Consider the following 20,934-nt stretch of genomic DNA (forward strand, 5'->3'; position numbering starts at 1 on the left):
GTGCAAGTCACAAGCTGTTGCTGACTAGTAAAGGTAAAGGTTTCCCCTTGACATTAAGTCTAGTTGTGTCCAACTCTGGGTGATGGTGCTCATCTCCATTTCTATGCCAAAGAGTCGGCATTGTTTGTAGATGCCTCCAAGGTCATGTGACCAGCATGACTGCATGGAGCGCCATTACCTTCCCACTGGAGTGGTAACTTGATCTATTCACGTTTACATGTTTTTGAACTGATAGGTTGGCAGAAGCTGAGGCTAACAGCGGGAGCTGCCCGGATTTGAACCGCCAACCTATCGGTCAGCAAGTTCAGCAGCTCAGCGGTCTAACTCATTGTGACACTGGGGACTCCTGACTAGGGTTGCTGATTAGGGAAAGGAAAAAAAAGCAAGGGACTGGAATGAGCGTTAAATATTGTTTGGAGAATACTAGTAGGGCAATGAAGAGTTCCAATTTTCAGTATCAAGGTAGTGACATTGTCACAAGAAACCAAGCAGTGAAACAGAATAGAATTAAGTTAGCATGCCTTATTAAAAGTGATCCAAGTATATTTTTCAAGAGGTCATAACAATAAAAGCTCTCTCCATTTCAGTTCTTATGTATTCTAGTGTTGCATTTTTGTAATGAAAAGTTATTATTAACTGGTCTGACAGAACTTTCAATTTCCAGTTGAAATTGTGTGTATAAATATCTTTATATTTTTCTAAAATTGTCATTTTGAAAGATAAGGTTGAAGTTAGTATAAATGATACGTATATATCAAAGGCATCTCCCTCTTTCCTTTCCCCAGATATTACTATTGCCACAGTTCATTCAGAGTGTTTGGCTGTAGATAAAAAAATGACTTGTTTCTATGAATTGTTTTGTTGTCTGCTATCAAGTCATTTTGGACTCACAGTAACCCTAAAGCAACCCTATCTTTCCTTGGCAAGATTTGTTCAGAAGGAGTTTGCCTTTGTTTTCATCTGAGGCTGAGAGAATGTAATTTGCCCAGCATCACCCAAAAGGTTTCCATGCCCCAATGGAGATTTGAACTTTGATCTCCAGAGTCCTGATTGAATGCTCAAACCATTATGCATATGGATCTATATTATGAAAGGACAGTTTCCATACCATTGATTGATTGTAAAAGGAGTTAAACCTTTGAAGTCTTCATTTAGTGAATAATCCTTATACAGTATCAGGATTTGTCCTGGGCGAATTTTTTTTTTCAAAGTGCTACATGTGGTTCTCAACCTGGGGTCCCCAGATGTTTTTGGCCGTCAACTCCCAGAAATCCTGGTAAACTGGCTGGGATTTCTGGGAATTGTAGGCCAAAAACATCTGGGGACCCGAGGTTGAGAACCACTGTGCTAAGATATCATAGAAGGATGGGTAGATTTTTTTTTTAAAAAAAGAAAGCAAACCTAAGAATAATCTTGTTTTAATAGCCAAATGTTTTATCACCGTGGGGAGCATCCCAGTGACTTGTGCATTTCCTCGTCTATCATTATGTTTCAATGATTCTAAGCTATTTGAAATTACATCTAATGAACCTGTTTTGAAGAGGTTTGACATGAACTGTGGTACCTGAAAATATTTCCATAGTTATTAAGAATGAAAGAAATTTAAAGCCTAACATCAGGCTTGTCATTTCCACTATATCAAAAATTTGTTTTAATGTTTCTGCTATTGCCTATATGGACAAAATGTTACAAAATATCTTTTTATATAGGACTGTACAAACATGGCTAATTACCTGTTTGTGTCTACAGACAATTGACCTAGAAGGTTTCAAGTTATTTATGAAGACTTTCCTGGAGGCTGATCTTCCAGAAGAATTTTCTGAACATCTCTTTATGTCATTTGGCAACAAAGTGCCTCATAGTAGTCCTGTTGTAAAGAGCAAACCCCCACTCCTTCCAGGAGGTAAGTAACCAGATAAAATATGGTAATGTTTGATGGTGAGTTTGATTATTTCTAATGGGTTTTTGCCAAATAGCATGTTGCCCTTTGTTCTAAGACTTAATAAAACCCATTATTGTTTCATCTTGTCGTATCCTTCAATGAACAGGAAAGTATTGGAGGAGGAAAATAGCATCTTTCAATTTAATCTAGACAGACAGATAGAGAACCAAGTGTGTACTATAGTTTGCTGAATTGTTTGTTTTCTTAACAAATGCTATCTTGAAACCACTGTAGAAACAAACATATAAAGACCAAAGAATTCAACTGGAATAACTACAGAGGAAATATTAAGCATTCCCATCTTATCTCCATTCATTTTTCAATTTAAGTTTTGTGTGTGTGTGTGTGTGTGTGTGTGTGTGTGTGTGTGTGTGTGGAGCAGTCAGGAGCCTGGTGAATTTGGCCAGGATCATGATGTATTGACCAGTTTCATAATCTCAAGTGGTGGTTTCAATGGCCCAATAGAGTAAAAAAATCACAATCACTATCAAGCGTCCCCTATGAATTTGAATTAAATCTTGATGAATAAAAATAAAAATGTAGGTAGTCACACAAAAGTGAAATTATTTTACAGAAATTACTTCAAAGCTAATTGGAGAAACAAATAAATATTAGTGTCATCCTTTTATTACAGTAGTCTTAAGACCCATCTACACTACCATATAAAATCTAGATTATCTGCTTTGAACTGGATTATATGGCAATGTAGACTCATATAATCTAGTTCAAAGAAGATAGTCTGGATTATCTGCTTTGATTACATGACAGTGTAGATCCAGCCTTAAAAAGAGAAGTGAGCAAAGGTTTCAGTTTATCAAAATATTTCATGTAGGTTTTGTGATATTTATGGGGAAAAGTATGGTGTAGATGTGGTAATTTGATTGGTGATTCTGAAAAAGTCACATTCTGGTATTTGTAATGGTCTCTAAATGGAATGATGTAGCTTTTACATATCTTTGGCCTGCAGTTATACGTATATTCAGTGAGAAGTATGTCTACTCAAATATAACATTAACCTGAGGTTGTCTTAACTATGATTTGTTTCTTAAGTCAAAATAGCACAAGAAATGTATGTCTTTCCCAATCAGGGTCAAGTGATTATTTCAACGTTTACCATCACAACAAGGTAGCTTTAAACAAGCCATTTTTATAGACCATGACTTATAATTTAAGTTTTGTGGCTGGTTAAGAAGCCTTAGCTTGCTAGCAGAAGTGGATTTTTTTGGTCAATTCTAAATTTGAAGAAGCCGCATCATGGTTTGTTGTGATGTGTGAATGTAGTAGTGACTTAAATGTCTTATAAATAAATGGGTATAGAATTGCACTGTTAGTTGATTTAACCCATTTTAATAGCAAAAATGGGTGTCAACATATGCTATAGCTACAAGAAAGGCTTCTTTGTAAGATAAGTCTAATATTATCATGAGCGATCACTTGTGGCTGAGTAAGATTGTCTTCCAGAGGTAGAGTTTTGGCGGTGGGTCCGTAAATGACTGTGAACATCTGTTTCTGGATCTGCATGGTCTTTCACATTGATGGCATAGATTTTTGGATTGAAGGCCATCACAACAAGGGTTTTCTTGATGTGTCTTCCTCTTGATACATTTGTTCCTTTCGCCCTGTATTCGTGCCTCTTCAAAATCCATAGTACTGTTGGTAACAACTAACCTTCAATTATTTTAAGTCCAATATAATACTGCCATGTTTATTGTCATTTTAGGCTTGCGAATTGCTAAAAGTGTGACATCCCGACCCACAACTCCTTCAACTTTGCACATGCCAGATGTGATCCAGTTGAAAGATATTGTTTGTTATCTTTCCCTTCTTGAAAGAGGAAGACCTGAAGACAAACTAGAATGTATGTATGTTATGTCAGTCAAATATACACTGTTTTAAAGATTCTTTCTGCTAAACATTATTGTTGCTTGTTAACAACAACAGACTGTATTTCTTCATTGCAAATTAGAGCCATAAGGCTGTTATGAATGCTTCATTAGTTCTTTATCTACATTCAAGATATAACGATTCATAGATGAACTTTTCTTTAACAGCTGTATGGAATGATTCCTGAAACCCCATGTAACTTTCTCTTCTGTTAAATTGTCAAATGCTTCTCATGGCTTTTTACTTCTAAACAGTGTATTTGGGATATTTCAAAAAGATTGACAACCAGATTTTTAAGTGATTCATGAATTAGGACCTCTTCACATGGGGCATTTTTGTCTCATTTTGTTTCTTTTAATTGCGGCAAGAACTGGGCCTGCTGTTCACTATCACACAATGCACGGAGGCCCCAGGCACATTCCTCCCAAAGTGTAGAAGTGCCAAAAGGCTCTTTCTCCTCCATGATGGGAAGGAAAATCTAGTTTGGGTAGCTCCATTTCCTTTCAATTTCCTCATGTGATGATGGAAAGAGCAGCGGGGAAATGTGCGTTGCCGCGCATTACCGCCCTTTCTGCAATCCATGTGATGAGGGGAGGAGGGAGGGCATGCAGGGCACCACAAACCACCCCGCTTGCCTTCCCTTTTACTGACGACTGCCGGCACAATGGCACGGCCTGAAGGGGCCATGTGAAGTGGTCTCTAGTTGGAGTAGTTTCATGGAGCATTGGTTTGGTACAGACTTCTGCTGTCACTCTGATTCAGGAATCCACATGCACTGTCAGTAAGCATGCTTGTGAGAACCTCTTTAATTGTTATGCACATGTACGCTGTCCATTAACTAAAAGGCATTTTGATGTAACCATATGTGAACTGACATGATTTACCTTTATAAATAGATTCATGGTGGAATAGAATTAATAGAAAGCTGCAGAAAGAGCAAGTGGGTTATGTGTGCCTATCAGTCTTTACTGAGTTTGGTATTAGAAGCAAAAAGCATGATAAATTAGCTAATTTATCACTGCCATTCTGTGACTAAGACTATGCAATTTGCAGCACCAAAATTTAGTGGAATGTAATTCACTGGGCAATGCAGTGAATCACAATTGGCTTAGAAATCTTGCTGTATCAGTGACACTTTGAGATGGTTCAAAATTGGCCTCTTCCAACTCTATGATTCTATATAATATCAAACTACATTTTAATTTTTTCATTTAGTTCATGCATTATTCTATGCTGATTTTTTTGCCAATGAATCTGCAAGGAGGAGCTTCCAGTTTGATTAACTGCAGCTTCTCATGTTGGCTGAACTGTACAAAATCCAATTAATCTAAATTATAATATCAGAACAAACCAATTGGAAATCATTGTACTTGAAGCTGCCTTATTTTTATGGAGCATCATGATGTCTGACTACAGTTTAGGTCAAGGATGCAGACTTTTCAGCTTCGAGTGTCATACATGATGCAGGCATTCACAAATATGCTCATACACACAAGTGTACAGACACTTTTTCTTCGTGTACTCTGTGAATGCACACTAATGGAGAAGCTGCGCCTGCGCAGGTTCCGACGGAAACTCTTCCAAGCTGAAGTTCAAATTTTGGCGGTAACCACGCCCCCCTTCCCAAGGGGCATATAAGGCAGCCCCAGGCGCCCGCTCTCCAGTTCCTTTTTTTCCGCCGCAAGGTTCACTTCGGACTCTTCGCATGTCTACTACTCGTTTCAAGCGCTGCACGCAGTGTGCTGCTAAAATTCCTGATTCGGACGGCCACGCCAAGTGCCTCTTCTGTCTTGGCGAGGCTCATGTGGTCGGTACCTGCCGTTTCTGCCTAGCTCTCACGGCTCAGGCCAGAAAGAACAGAGCCGCTAGGCTTAGAGCGGCGCTCTACGAAAGGTCTCTCGCGCCAGAACCGACTCCGTCGACGTCGGGTGCGTCGTCTTCTTCAGCTCTGAGAGCGATGTCGGCGCCAACAGCCAAGCCTCCGACAACTAAAGCCTCCTCGGTCTCGTCCAGGGCGTCCAGGACTTCCAGGACTGCTAAACCGGCAAAACCGCCGTGTACTGGGACGACGGCTACTGTATCGACCCGTTCCGGGAAGGTGGGGCCTTCCTCGACGTCGAGCTCTCTGGCTTCGGTGACGTCGATCCGCTCTCGTATCGGCTCCCCGCCTTCCTCCTCTGCCATTAAGATAGCCTTTAAGAGGGCTCACGAGGAGTCTCGTCGAGCGCAATCTGACTCAGCTGTGGTTCCTCCCACACCTGGCAAGTCCTTGAGGGTTGCATCCAAGCAACCGCCGACAAAAAAACGGCTGACTCAGCGCTCCTCCTCCTCGGCCTCCTCAAGGAGAGACCCGCTGTCCTCCTCGGCAACCTCCTCGAGAAGGTCTTCTCCTATCGTACCAACCCAGAGGCCTAGAGACGTTTCTCAATCTCCGTTGCACCCCCTATCCGACGGGGAGCTGCAGGACTCACCCCACCACTCTACCCAAACGGTGGTCAGGGTGCCGGTACCGGAGCCGCCTGCGCCGCCTCACTCTTCCCGCCAACAGCTCTTCCCTCCCACCTCGACACCGGAGCGTGGTAGACAAACGGCTCGCCTGGCTCGAGCGGCCCAGGCCTCAGCCTCTAAGGATTCTCGGCTCCAGGCACTCTCTTCTCGCGAGGCCATGCCTCCCCCTGAGACTGTGCTTTCTTCTCCCCCTCAGTCCCCCCAAGGGCCTGAGGAGGAAGATGCTGACATTGACCGCCCAGACTCTGTTCTCTCTGCCTCGGTAGTCTCTCTCGGTCTCGACCTCTCTCCTCCTCACGATGCGTATGAGGCGGACCCGCCTTCTCCTACTGACAATATTCGTGCTTTCTCTGATCAAATGGTCAGAATGGCCGACGCCCTGGGTTTGGAGATCAAACAGACTTCTAAGGCAGTGTCTGATCCAGTTTTCAAAAGGGTGCAGGCCCAAGCTCCGCCGGCCACGCTACTCCCCTTCCTGCCTTATCTCTTGGATGTTATCCAGGCCTCCTGGAAAACCCCTTCCTCCATTCCTCCGACCTCGAAGAGGATCGAGACTTGGTACCGTACCGACGATGATACCTTGGAGTGGCTCAAACACCACCCCGACCCCAACTCCCTGGTCGTCAAGGCCTCTCAATCCTCAGGTCGTCAGTCGAACACTCCGGCTGACAGAGAAGGGAAGCGCTTCGACGCCGTGGGTCGAAAACTTTACTCTGGAGCCCTTTTGCTTTGCCGGATGGCAAACTATGCAGCTTGCATGGGCGCCTACCAACAAATTATCTGGGAGAAGGCACAGCCCTTCTTCACTAAGCTGTCGGACGAAGACCGCTCCGTCCTTACTACCCTCCAACAGGAAGCTGACTCGCTTGCCCACCACCAAATACAGATGGCGAAGCATACAGGCGATACTGCGGGCAAAATGATTGCTCACGCGATATCCATCCGTCGTCACGCCTGGCTGAGGTCTTCGGGTCTCTCTTCATCTTCCAGACAGGTCATTGAGGACCTTCCCTTTGATGCACTCGGACTATTTAACTCCGGTACCGACGACAAGCTCAAGTCTAATCATGACTTTAAAATTCTTGCGTCTAAATGTGGCGACCAACCGCAACCACAGCGCACCCGCTGGTTCCCTCACCGCTTCCGCCGCTTCCCGCCACAATCTTTCCGACACCATTCTTTCAAGCGGCCCTCGGGCTCGAACAATCAAAGCCATCACCAACCTCGTCGGGGACCTCATCCGCAAAAGCAACGCGGTCGAACCACCCCCGCTCCCCCGCAGGCTCACCGGCGTGCCTGACGCCATCCCCTTCCAAAGCTCCTCGTCCGCTACCGTTGTAGAGCCCACGCTACCTCGACCCTCCTGTGCCTTCGCCGACCGCCTGGCCCCCTTTTACAGTCGGTGGGAATCCATTACTTCAGATGCATGGGTTCTTCGCATTGTCCAAGACGGCTACGCCTTAGAGTTCACAGAGCTCCCACCTACAGGTCGCATTCTCTGTTCAACTCCTTCTCCAGAGATACTGGCTGAAATCGATGCCTTATTGGCCAAAGGGGCCATCCGTCCCTCCCCTCCCGAACTGGATCCTCTAAGTTTCTTCTCCAGATACTTTACAGTCCCAAAAAGGGGGGGCGGGCTACGCCCCATTCTGGACCTAAGGGCCCTCAATATATTCATTCGCCCTTCCAAATTCAGGATGGTCTCTATTGCCTCTATCCTCCCGATGCTGCAGCGGGGAGACTACTTTGCCTCCATAGACTTACGAGACGCCTACTTCCACGTGGCGATACGGGAGGCTCACAGACGGTTCCTCTGTTTCAAAGTTCTCGACCAAACCTACCAATTTACCGTTTTACCCTTCGGTCTTGTCACGGCTCCAAGGGTCTTTACCAAGGTCGTCGCCGCCGTAGCGGCCCACCTCAGGCTACATGGCATCACGGTCTTTCCTTATCTGGACGACTGGCTTCTGGTCGGGCCCGACCATGTTCTTCTCGAAAGCCACGTCTCCTTCACGCTGCGTCTTCTAAAATCTCTCGGCCTCCAACTCAACGCCGAGAAGTCAAATCTCTCCCCGTCGACCCAAATCCGGTTCATCGGAGCCCTCTTCGACTCCGTCGCAGAGACTGTTTCACTACCGCTCGACAGATTCCTAGCTCTCCGCCACCAGATCGCCCTATGTCGATCCGCCCGGAGGGTCAGAGCCCGTGCCATTCAAGTCCTTCTAGGCCACATGGCCTCCACGGTTCTCACGACCCCCTTTGCCAGGCTGCATCTTCGGGTCCTACAAAGGTGGTTTATAGACACTTTCAAGCCGTTCTACCACCACAACTCCAAGTACTTGTCGGTACCGTCGATCGTCCGCCAGTCCCTTTCATGGTGGACGTCTCACCGGAACGTGTGCAGGGGCCTTCCATTTCATCCAACCCCGCCCTCGCTAACCATAACCACGGACTCCTCCACCTACGCTTGGGGAGCCCACATGAGCGGTCTAACGGTCCAGGATCTTTGGTCCCCATCCGAGAGGACCAACCACATAAACTTCCTCGAGCTTCTCGCCATTCTCAAAGCTCTGAAAGCTTTCTCCCGCCTCATCTGTCACAAGTCCATCCTCATTCAATCGGACAATCTGGTAGCAGTATTCTACATCAACAAACAGGGCGGTACGGGCTCGAGGAAGTTGATGCACCTCTCCTCCCGTCTCTGGTTTTGGTGCATAGCCCACGACGTACAGGCCTCCGCGATTCACCTTCCGGGTGCCCAGAACGACTTGGCGGATGCCCTCAGCAGGATGACATCTTCCTCTCACGAGTGGAAGCTCGATCCCGAGATCCTCGACGATCTGTTCCTACACTGGGGACGGCCTACTCTGGATCTCTTCGCGTCTCCCCGGAACGCTCAGCTACCCCGCTACGGAGCGAGACTTCCCCCGAACTCCTTCCCCGGCTGTCTAGGGGACGCCTTTCTGCTGGACTGGTCAGCGGAGATGCTTTATCTTTTTCCACCGATTCCCCTCATACCGAAGGTTCTCGAAAGACTCCTCTCGATCTCGGTCACAGCGATTCTCATAGCTCCGGCCTGGCCCCGCCAACCGTGGTATCCAGCCCTTCTTCGTCTCTCCAGAGGAACGTTTCGCCCTCTACCTCCTTCGCCGCACCTTCTCTCGAGAGAGGACGGCCAAATTCTTCACCTGGACCTTCCTTCCCTTCATCTCACTGCATGGAGGATTCTTACCTAGCCTCCCTTCCGCAGAACCTGCAAGATGTTCTTCGAGCAGCCCATAAGCCGTCTACTACCAAGGCTTATACCTACAAACTCTCTCGCTTTCACGCCTTCCTTCGATCCCGTAACGTCGACACCTTTCCAACCTCGGTATCGGTGGTCCTCGACTTCCTTATGACCCTCGTCGAGAACAAACTCTCTCTCGCTTCTATTAAGGCTTATCTCGCAGCTCTTTCCTGGTCTTTTCAACGCCATGGTCAGCCATCTCTCTTCTCTCACCACTTGATTAAAACATTTCTCCGAGGCTACAACAACATCTGCCCACCGTCGCTACCACCTACGCCGGGCTGGAACCTCGAACTTGTACTTTCTCAACTCACTTCTGCTCCCTTCGAACCGCTTGCCTCGACCGATCTCCGATTGCTTTCGTGGAAGCTGGCCTTTCTAGTGGCAATCACGTCGGCGCGACGGCCATCCGAGCTTGCTGCTCTCAGGGTCGATGAGCCTTACCTACGTTTTCACCATGACCGCGCTGTTCTTCGCCCGGACATTACCTTTCTCCCTAAGGTGGTGTCAGCTTTCCACCTCAATCAGGACATTGTCCTACCGGCTTTCTTCTCTAACCCCTCTCCTCTCGAGCAAAAACTGCACCTTCTCGACGTTCGCAGGGCACTCCTCTTCTACAGGGACCGTACCAAGGACATCCGTAAGACTCAAAGACTCTTTGTCGCCTATGCCCCGGACAAGTTGGGTAACCCCATCTCTTCCCAAAGGCTGTCCCATTGGATTGCGCAGGCCATTGAGTTGGCCTACGAACTAGCCAAGCGCCCTCCTCCTCCATCCATCCGTCCGAGGTCGACTAGAGGCCTCTCGGCTTCGACCGCCTTTCTTAGAGGTATTCCGCTTGACTCTATATGTAAAGCGGCAATCTGGTCGAACCCTCTTACATTTGTCTCTCACTACAGGCTAGACAATAAAGCCCTAAAGGACTCGGCCTTCGCAAGATCAGTACTCTCATCTTGCCTATCCTGACTATACTCACCCGCAGGTGACTCTCTATACCTCTCCTTCAAGTTATGTGCCAGTTTTTCTCCCCATACCTACCTCTGGGGATATGTTTTTCCCTGATTGTGTTGAGCAGTTGCTCTGTTGCTTTGTAACGCCTTATTGACCCTGGCGGGTATGTCAAAGGGCATGATGTTTTTTCCCCTCTCCCCCCTGGGAGAGCGTTTATATGCACTATACGCAATTGCGTGTTTCTATTATGTTTATTGAATAATTTTCTATATGTTATGTTTTCTCTTCTACTATGCTCATGTTTGCATTGCACTGGTCCTTTCGGACAACTTTTTGCACTGGTCTCTTGGGACTGTTATCTCAATGTGTCCTAATAAACTTATGTTTGGACATTCACTGGTTGTCGAGTTTGCCTTGTCCCACCATCCGGGACCTTAGCGTGTCAGTCTCCATTAGTGTGCATTCACAGAGTACACGAAGAAAAAGGACAGGTTGCTTACCTGTAACCATGTTTCTTCGAGTGTACTCTGTGAATTCACACAAACCCGCCCTTCCTTCCCGTCTGGCAAACCTCTCCCTTTCTCGTTGCCTTGGCGGCGTAGGAACTGGAGAGCGGGCGCCTGGGGCTGCCTTATATGCCCCTTGGGAAGGGGGGCGTGGTTACCGCCAAAATTTGAACTTCAGCTTGGAAGAGTTTCCGTCGGAACCTGCGCAGGCGCAGCTTCTCCATTAGTGTGAATTCACAGAGTACACTCGAAGAAACATGGTTACAGGTAAGCAACCTGTCCATATACATGCACACACTTCAGCAATCCTTTGTCATTCTGGGGGGGGAAAGGGGAAACGGAGAGCATCCAGGTATAATTGATATGAGGATCACTGGGGGTGATCATAAGTTTCTCTCTACTTGGCCCAGAGACCCACTGGGAAAATCAGCATATACAAAATCCATTTATTGTCATTGGAATTGGTTCCATTTAAAGTGTCAAGGGAGGTGTGAGTTGTGCACTTGTGGTCAAGGGTTTGAATATTTTGTTAAAGTGAATTTAAGCTGAAATTGTAGTGGAAGCCTTTGAATAGGAGTGGAGTGTATGAGCCTGATGTGAGATGGATAAGGGGCAAAAAGAGTAGCATGAACACCGCAGAAAAAGTAGTAAGGTATGTTTAATTGCTTGTGGGAAGGGGGAGAAGAAGCGAAATGAATATGCTCATCATTTATAACTCTACATTGAGAAGACAAAAGAATAAAAACACAATATTTTGTTAAATTATTTATTGAAGAAGATTTAAGAGAAGACATAATGAGAAACAGGATCATTATAAAAATGGGAATATTGACCATTATAACCAATCGGAGTAACAGGTTGATTATACCTTATTTGAAATGCAGTTTTCCAATTTTCTGATTTTGGAATACTTGTAATTATTATTATTATTATTATTAAACTTTATTTGTACCCCGCTAGCATCTCCCGAAGGACTCGATGCGGCTTACAAAGGCCAAGGCCTCAACACACAATATAACAATACAAAACAAAAGGCAAATTAAAAACAATTAAAACAGTATAAACAACAAGCAATAAACAATACGCTAAAACACAATAAAACTGGGCCATAAAACTACATGATGAGAGATCTAAGAAGTGGGACTCAAGTCTAAACATGAAATTAAATTATATTTCACATACAACCTATACAAAAAACTTTAAATTAATTTTATACTAAATATTTTTAATAATTTTGTGCATGGGACAATGCTTGTGTACATTGAATTATGACAAATTGCGGTGTTACTACCTCAACCATCCATGTGGATGATTTTGGATTTCAGAATTCTGGACAAGGGATGCTCTGTCTGCATTAATGTAACACAGGCAAGATTTTCTGATATTGTGAAAATGTCTGTTACTGAATGTACAGCTATTACATGTTTGAAAGAAGTGTAAGAGTATGTATCAGTGTTTGATAGTGTCCAGATCTATATTCAATCACTTCCATTTTAGTACTATAATCCATTTTAATGCCAAATTTCCCTGTGCTGTTCGTCATTTGATGGTATTTGCTTTGTATTTTCCTAGTATTTGATTTGAAATTCCCATACTAATCCATATGAAATTAATGAAATGCATTCTGCTTCTTACCTGTTTTTAAAGAGCTTTAAAAGAAAAAGGGCCAAGTGCAGTATACCTGAACTGTATTATTATCAAATGTTGATGTGTGCTACTCCGAGACATGTTTGACAAATGTAAAATTTAAATGGTTCAGATTTAGTTAGAGTGCAAAGAAATGAGTAGTACTTATAAGAGTGCAAGTACTCCCCATCTCAAAATGCTAAAAGCATGCTCAAAGAGTAGATAAAGTAGGAAGGTTACCATACCTAGGAAAGAAACCTGTTAGAAAATAGAAAATATTGAACATACTAAGCATAACCTGTGCACCGTTAAGCATTTCACGGCACATTGATTTTATTACAAGTTATAGTTGTGCTTGTTCAACTTTGAAGCTTTGGTAGCAATGTAGATTATTACTGTGCCCTGCCGTGGAAATGTAGACAATAGGCTCTATCTGCTGGTGAATCAGATTCATTGCAAGTTGAGAGATCAGGCAGGCATTTTTTATACCTGTGGCTATTTATACATAGCTAAAATATCTAAGCCAGTAAAACAGATAATATTTCAAAGGTGTTGATGGTGGCTGGGGTGATATTTTATTCAGGTGAGTTTATTTTATAGTATTTGCATGGCGTGTCTCTAGGAATTCATTCTTGCATATTAAGATGTGGAAGAGAAAGAGCGGAGTTTTGAAGGATTTATATCATGTAGAAATTGTGATCTTATTGGCAAAGCAAGACTCGTTCACGCAAGCTGTTCTCATTACCATTGTTTATTGCAAGATTCAAATTGAAATACGTGTCAATTTTTTCCTTAAATAATGTTTTCAATATTTCTTTTTCTCTAGTTATGTTTCGCTTGTATGACACAGATGGAAATGGTTTCCTGGACAGCTCGGTAATTTTATTTATTAATAGCAACATTTATTGATTCAACAATTAAACCAAAATTCTATATTTGAAAATCTCTGCAGATGTTCATGTCAACTGAAGACAACTTAATCAAAGCTATTGAAATGGATTCTTTATGTTACTTAAACTTAGTTCCCATTGAAATCAATAGCATTTGTTGAGTTATGGCTGACTTTCCCCTCTGATTTCAGTGAGTACTTAAGTGCAGCTAATTTTGAATGGTGTGTTTAAATAAGCATATTTTTCTCATCAGTGATATGGTCCTAGCAGTAACTACTTATTCTAAAGTATCCTAAAAATTTCTAGGATTTAATATTGATCGTTGCAGCATTTGCATATAAGCTCAACAAAATGGCTTGGATTCTAACTTTTCTTTTGTTCCCTCAATGATGCTTTTTACCCTCCCATTTCCATCTGCAATTGGTTGAAAATCTGAATATCTGCTCCTGAGAGATTGGAGCAATTTCTAGAAAAGAATAATTTGTTGAACAGAAAACTGCCAAATAAGGATGAAGCACTACAAACTGGAGCCTTATCAAAATATTTTCCCCTAGCACCAACAATATATTTTGGAGTCAAGATAAAAGAAAAGAAATCAATTTAAGAAAGCAACTTGTAGAAATATATCTCTCTAAATTTTTTTTAAGTAGAAGCACAGCAAACAATATTTACTTAAATTGGTTTCCTTCCTACTGTCCTAATGCTAGTGATCAAATACCAGGACAGTGGTCAAATACCAGTCTAAAGTGGTAGTTCCAAAACTTTGGTCTTTTAGATTGCACATCAGTTCCCAGAGTTAGCCAATCTGGAAGACTTGGCTGGGGCTTCCAAAACACCTGGAGGACTGAAGTTTGTGTTTTGTGATGGTACTCGCATGACATGAATGAATGAATGAATGAATGAATGAATAAATAAATAATGTAGATGAAATATGACTTGCATGCATGCAATAAAAGTGTTATGTCATTTTTTTTACAAAATATTACAGCCATAGCAGCTGCAGAACTATAAGGTTGAGGGGCATTAAATTGTCTTCTTATCAAAGCAGCTATTTACATTTGAAGGAAACCCCATTTGAACCAATGAGAACTTATCTTGATACACAAATATACAGACTTTGGGGATAAGGTCATTTTTCTTTGGAGCACAGCAGGGAAATATCCTAGGATTCCAGGGATCCTCGTGGCTCCTATTTAATGTGCACCTTTACAAAAATAGCAGTGTGTCAAGTTTGTAATTAATACTGACTCCAGAACAGAGCTGTATCATCTGGAAATCTCCAGATATTTTAGACTACAATTGTGTCCAAAACTTTTAATTTCTCCAGTTGTATAAGCTTGCTTGATTTTGTGCCCCCACTTTCTTTGCATTTCTGAAATTTCTATAAGAGAAAATGAATTTTGAAATAATTGTTTTACAAGAAAAAGTCCCAGTATAAAATTCTCCTTTTAGTTTGCATCAAAATGATTCACTTGAATTTCAGAATGGCAATGGAAGCTATGGGTGATTATGTTTAATTCAGAAGCCTTTTGCATCTTGTTTTCATGCCCAGGAGCTGGAAAACATCATCACTCAAATGATGCATGTTGCAGAATATCTTGAATGGGATATCACTGAACTCAGTCCGGTAAGCATTTTTCCTGAAGCTAATAGTTTTGTTAATAATGGCAGTATGTAAAGACTATTTTGAATAATTTCATTTAGATCTTGTAGTGAGGTGGCTTGGGACAGGGGACGGAAGAGTAAATGAAAAGGACACTTCTAGAGATTAAACGGGAGAAGGGAAGCGGTGTGACCCTAATAGAATAGAATAATTTTATTGCCATTGTACATTGTACAACGAAATAAAATGCTTTCCCCAGCACACATCACAAAAAAGCACACCCATTCCTCTTCACTCCCACTACCACCACACAGCCCTCAATGCCACATTGATGCAAAACCATGGAGTTCAATATAGGAATAAAATTTGAAAAACTTTGGTCATGATATATGCTTTTTCCCGCTTCAATGTTTTAAAATGGAAGGCATCTTTTTCAGTGCAAATGGCTTTTATTCTGGTGGTCAGATGCAACAGAAGAGACAAGTGTGACAACTTTAATAGCTGTATAAAAGCAAAAACGTAGATTTCATGATGCGATGAATTTTACACTGCTATACATTATATTACTCTTTGAGGTCTTCTCATTCTACTTCTATTTTTAAATTTGGACTCACAGGAGAATTTTATCCTGGCAGAATTAATAACATACTAGGGAATGTGTCAGCCTCCATGATAGTTATGAATTGCTATTGTCACCCTTTCTTGTTGGCCTGTATGACTGGGTCTGCTGGAAATTTGGGTTTCACAACTTTTATAGGGTGACCAGTTTGCTTTGATGAAGTCTGGTAGAAATATAGTATACACTTATATCCACAAATTCCTACTTGTGAATATAAGATTGTAAAAAGCCAGGATTTATCTTCTATTTTTTAATAATAATAACAATTCTTATTTTGTTAAATTTAGTTAATTATGTAGATATGTAATTAAGGAAAGATTTTTCAAATGGGGCAATTTCCACTTTTCTGGTCAAAATTTCTACAATTTCATAGTAATTTTTTTAACTACTGGAAGGTGGGGAAGGCACATTAATACCACAATATTAGAAAAACATACAAAAGGCCAAGTCACAATGACTTTAACAGGGTTTTTGGCAGATTGCACTGTAAATATTTATTGAAAAGGGGAAATGGAAGTAGTTCTGAAAACATTTGCTTCATTTTCTTACCCTCTATGTATTATATACAAAAATATGTTCATGTCATTCTAAAGATATCAGATAAGGTGTAGTAGCCCACTTCCTATTTTCCTGGTTAATAAGAGCTTTACATATTGCCAGGTACTGTTCTCGTTGCTGACCTAGCAACCCGAAAGATAGTTGCATCTATCAAGTAGGAGATAAGGTACCACTAATAAAAAAAGTGGGGAGGCAAGATTAACTAATTTACGACCTGGTATGAGGAAGTGCCGTCAGTGTGGATGATGAAGCAGCTGCTCCCCCCTGTGGCCAGAATCGAACATCCCCTCAGAAGAAAGTTAACTTGCCTCTGTGTGTGTGTCTCTCAGTCTCTGTTTGATGTGTTTATGGGCATTGAATGTTTGCCCTATGTGTGTTATAATGTGATCCGCCCTGAGTCCCCTTCGGGGTGAGAAGGGCGGAATATAAATACTGTAAATAAATAAATAAAATGTAAACATACTTTTTTGAAATATGATGTTTCTTTTAATTTATGCTTTATTTTTTTTAAAAATTCAACAGATCCTTCATGAGATGATGGAGGAAATTGACTATGACCACGATGGCACTGTTTCTTTGGAGGAGTGGATCCAGGGGGGAATGACTACTATCCCGCTTTTAGTGTTGCTTGGATTGGAGAATGTAAGATCTTACGTAGTTATAATCAGATGATAAATTTCAGCAGCAGTAGGGAAACTATCCATTCTCTAGATTTCTTCTATCTTGTTTGGTGGGGATCCATCAACACATTGGCTATGTCCTCCAATAATGCTTCAGCCAACATAGCTAGTTTGGAACTTGATCTTTTAAGAACTGCTATTCTCAGGCTAAATGAAGTTATGATCCTATCATCCCAAGAAACCTGAATATTAAAAAATATTGTAAGGGAACCCTACATAACCATAGGAGACACATGATTGTGAATATCTCCCAATAGAGGTCTTGCTTCTTCATTCAGTTGCTATAACATATGATGTACCTATAATTTCTGATCAAGAGAAAAGCATTGTTGAGATCAACAGTGCAGACCTTATCACATTGGGATATAATCTGTTTATATCGGTATGCATCCCATATTTTTTTTAAAAACTGGATGCGTACTGTATTGAGACGGGATGCATACTCTTTCTATCATACCTGGTTATTATGATGCTTACAATTCGAATATACTGTGCTTTGACTCATCACACCATAGAAGACTGGGTCATCTCAGTCCATTGAAAACTTCCCCCTATATCACTTTATGACCTTTTAATGGGATGAATACAGATTTTCTTATCACGCACAAAAATAGCTCTTCAGCAGTGGAAAAATCCATAGTATTTCAAAAAAACATGATTAGAATTTTGTCTGCAAATCATCCATTTCTGTGACACTTTGCAGATGGATTCTGGGTCAATTTTCATTTGGGAATTGGAAACGTAAGTGAAGATTTTTACACCCCTACTTTGCAACTGTTCTTTCTCCTTCATGTTTTGCATATGGAGGGTTCCTCCGTTTGCCTGTGCAGAGAAGAAATTCCACCACAGAATCTTCAATCATTTTAGTTGTCTTTAGAAAAAAAAGCAGATTGTTAGATCCAACATAAAACACCTTATTTGTGAGTAAACAATAGCAATTCCTGGAGTAAGAACGTGAGCATAGCAGTAGTATCTGCTTTTTTATCTCCCTCCTAGATAGAGCATGTCTTGTCCCTGATCCCTCTGAAACCTTTTTGGGTTTTTTGAAATGAAGGAGTTTTTTGTGATGGTACTGTTTGAATGTATCTGTTGTGTCTTTGACCTCTGCATTCTGTTTCCCTTTCTTTTAAAAGCTGGTATTCTTAAAGCTCTATAACCCTTTAAAATGTATTCTCTTACTGATTCAGCAGTTTTCTTCATCAAGGAACCAATATAAATAAAGGTATAAATGTTAAAGTGACATAAAGAAAAAAGTCAGTCCAATTGTGAATAATATTTATTTTATTCTCATACTCCATTGTCATTTTAATTTTTTATGCTTTTGCAGCTTTTTTGCAGACGTTCCTATTGGGATAATTGGAAAATTCACTTGCAAAACAGCTGTAAAATTGTCTGATAATACTAATAATAATCTTCATTATAATTGCATTTATATAACACCCTGACAATTAGGATGCTGAGCAAAACAATTGAAATACAATGAAATTATACTTAATTAATAAAGTAGAGCATATTTACTTAACGGAATGGCTTTCTTAAGTTGTTTTTTAATAGTGCTATCAGTAAAAAGTCATTAGTCAATAAGCAGATCAAAATCTATACACTTAATTATGTTAAATACTTTTTTTCTATTATTTTTCAGTTAGTTCACAGTTGAGAATCATGTGACCCTGTAGAGGTTGCTACTGTGACTCTCAATATCTCACCATTGACTATGCTGTCTGCGGCTGCTGGGAGGTGCAGTTTAACCCTAACTGGGGAGCTATATGATTTCTAGATGGTTTTGTATGTAGAGCTTTGTATACTAGTGGGTGCAGCACATGGTTTGCATACAGAAAGTTAAAAACCTTACAGAGTTATTACCACTAAGCAATATTGGCCTGTACTTTGAAGTAGGTTTTTTCATTCTTAATTTTAAAGTAGTTACCATACAACTTCATGCATACGGATTTGTCCAATATTCATGAATAATATTTGTATTTTGTTCCATTTCAGACTTCCTCATTTGGTGATTGCATTCAAAGGAACCACTTGGTCATTCACTATTCATAACTGTTTTTTCTTAATTTAGGTGTCTATAGTCATATCCAGTTGTTGTAAAATTTATTTTCTTTTTCTTTTGGGAGTGTGGTACTCTCCCATGCTAAACTTGGAAAACTGAAGGATGGTTAAGTAGATCATTTTCATTGTCTTGTACGGACTCCATTCTTAGGAATAAACTGTACTGAACATAATGCACATATAATTCTCCCTTGTTCACTGTTTTTTTAAAATGTGAAAATAGCACCACTGATCTTAAAATGCCTGTTTTACAAATAGAGATAAGGAAGGGAACATAAATGAGGAAAAAGAATGAAAACATGGGAGATGGGAGAAGAGCAAGAGGGACCCAGTGCAAAGATAGTAACAAGAGGTAGACGTGAGAAGCACCCACCCCATTCTCTTTTGCCCAAACCGAAGAAAGTCAGCACTCCCTCTCTTTCCTCATGTTTTTATTAATATTTATTTACACCCCAATTATCTCTCATGAAACAGATTCAAAGTGGCTTAACAAAAGCATTAGCATATTTATTTATTTATTTTTCTTCACTTTTCTCCCATGTGTGGGACTCAAAGCGGCAAACAAATTAAAATGACAGAAATTACGATATAAAATAAAATAAAATGGATAAACAGATAACACAGTTACGTAAACCACAGCCAACAAAGTTAAAAATTGCAACATATTCCACTAAAATTCTCTGGTCCTCAATTTAGCATACAATTTTAAATATACAAATATGCAAACATCAACACAGAATTAAATATAAACAGTATTAAAAATTCCCAGATAAAATCCATTAAAACATATTCAAAGTTAAACACCTCAGCACCCCCCTGACTTAATCTTTAAAACATTCATCTTTAAAAGCTTGCAGGGAGTCCCAGAGTTGAGAGGCAGCCACCGAGAAGGCCCGCTCTCTTTGTTTCCACCAACTGAGCTTGAGATGGAGGTGGGACCAAGAGAAGGGTCTCACATGAAGATCTCAGGGTCTGGGCAGGTTCATACAAGGGGATGCGGTCTAGGGCTGAATCGTCTAGGGCTTTAAAGATCATAACTAGAACTTTGAATTGTGCCCGGAAACAGAATGGCAGCCAGTGGAGCTGCTGGAATAGGGGGGCTTTGTCCGCTCCCTGTAGCCAGCCCCAGTTAGCAACCTGGCTGCAGCTCTTTGGGCCAGCTGAAGTTTCCGAGCACTTTTCAGAAACAGCCCCACATAGAGCAAGTTACAGTAATCCAGACGGGATGTAACGAATGCATGTACCACTGTGGCCAGATCTGGCTTCTCAAGCATCAGGGAGCTGCAGTGGCCATTTTAATAGGGAAAGACAGTAAGTAAAAAGTTTATCTGTCATTTGAGATAATCCTTTCAAGCCTCTGTTACTACCTGAGGGTTAAACCAAACAAAGTGCCTTGGAAGGCTGCATAATGTTTTGTGCATTTTTATTGGCCAATAAAGGCATCGCTCCTTTGTGATTACCCTTACTTAAGTTTCAGAGTATGATAGTACTGTCAGCCTTCCACAAGGTCACCGCAAAAGTGAAAAGCCACAAATAAAAAAATTGCTATTTTTTCAACCTGAGTGAACACGTTTCAAGGAATCCTTAATGGAAGCTGACCATAGAATCATACTGAGGGAGCTAAAGATTGCTAGAGAAAACATTTTAATGAAATCCACAAATATCCAAATCTACAAAAGTCAGCCTGCAAATATGTATTATAAAAACTTCAGAAATATTGTAGTATTAGTAAGCTTGGATAGTGAAGTGGTTTGATTGTTAAAATAGGATTTCAGGACACCATGAATGGAAACCCAGTTAGCAATGGAAAAGTAATGGAT

The 20,934-nt window shown here is 41.5% G+C and overlaps 1 protein-coding gene across 6 annotated transcripts in view; it reads left to right on the forward strand.

The window, feature by feature from the left end:
* Positions 1 to 20,934, forward strand: part of dgkb (diacylglycerol kinase beta) — a 328,171-nt gene that overhangs the window by 62,612 nt on the left and 244,625 nt on the right. For all 6 annotated transcript variants that reach the window (XM_008112613.3, XM_062984283.1, XM_062984284.1 and 3 more), the window contains 5 exons: positions 1,750 to 1,903; positions 3,663 to 3,800; positions 13,530 to 13,579; positions 15,146 to 15,220; positions 16,896 to 17,015. In XM_008112613.3, coding sequence (XP_008110820.1) covers positions 1,750 to 1,903; positions 3,663 to 3,800; positions 13,530 to 13,579; positions 15,146 to 15,220; positions 16,896 to 17,015 — 537 coding nt within the window. The remainder of the gene's footprint in view (positions 1 to 1,749; positions 1,904 to 3,662; positions 3,801 to 13,529; positions 13,580 to 15,145; positions 15,221 to 16,895; positions 17,016 to 20,934) is intronic.

The sequence above is a fragment of the Anolis carolinensis genome, chromosome 6 (genome assembly GCF_035594765.1).
Source record: "Anolis carolinensis isolate JA03-04 chromosome 6, rAnoCar3.1.pri, whole genome shotgun sequence".
Classification (NCBI taxonomy): Eukaryota; Metazoa; Chordata; class Lepidosauria; order Squamata; family Dactyloidae; genus Anolis; species Anolis carolinensis.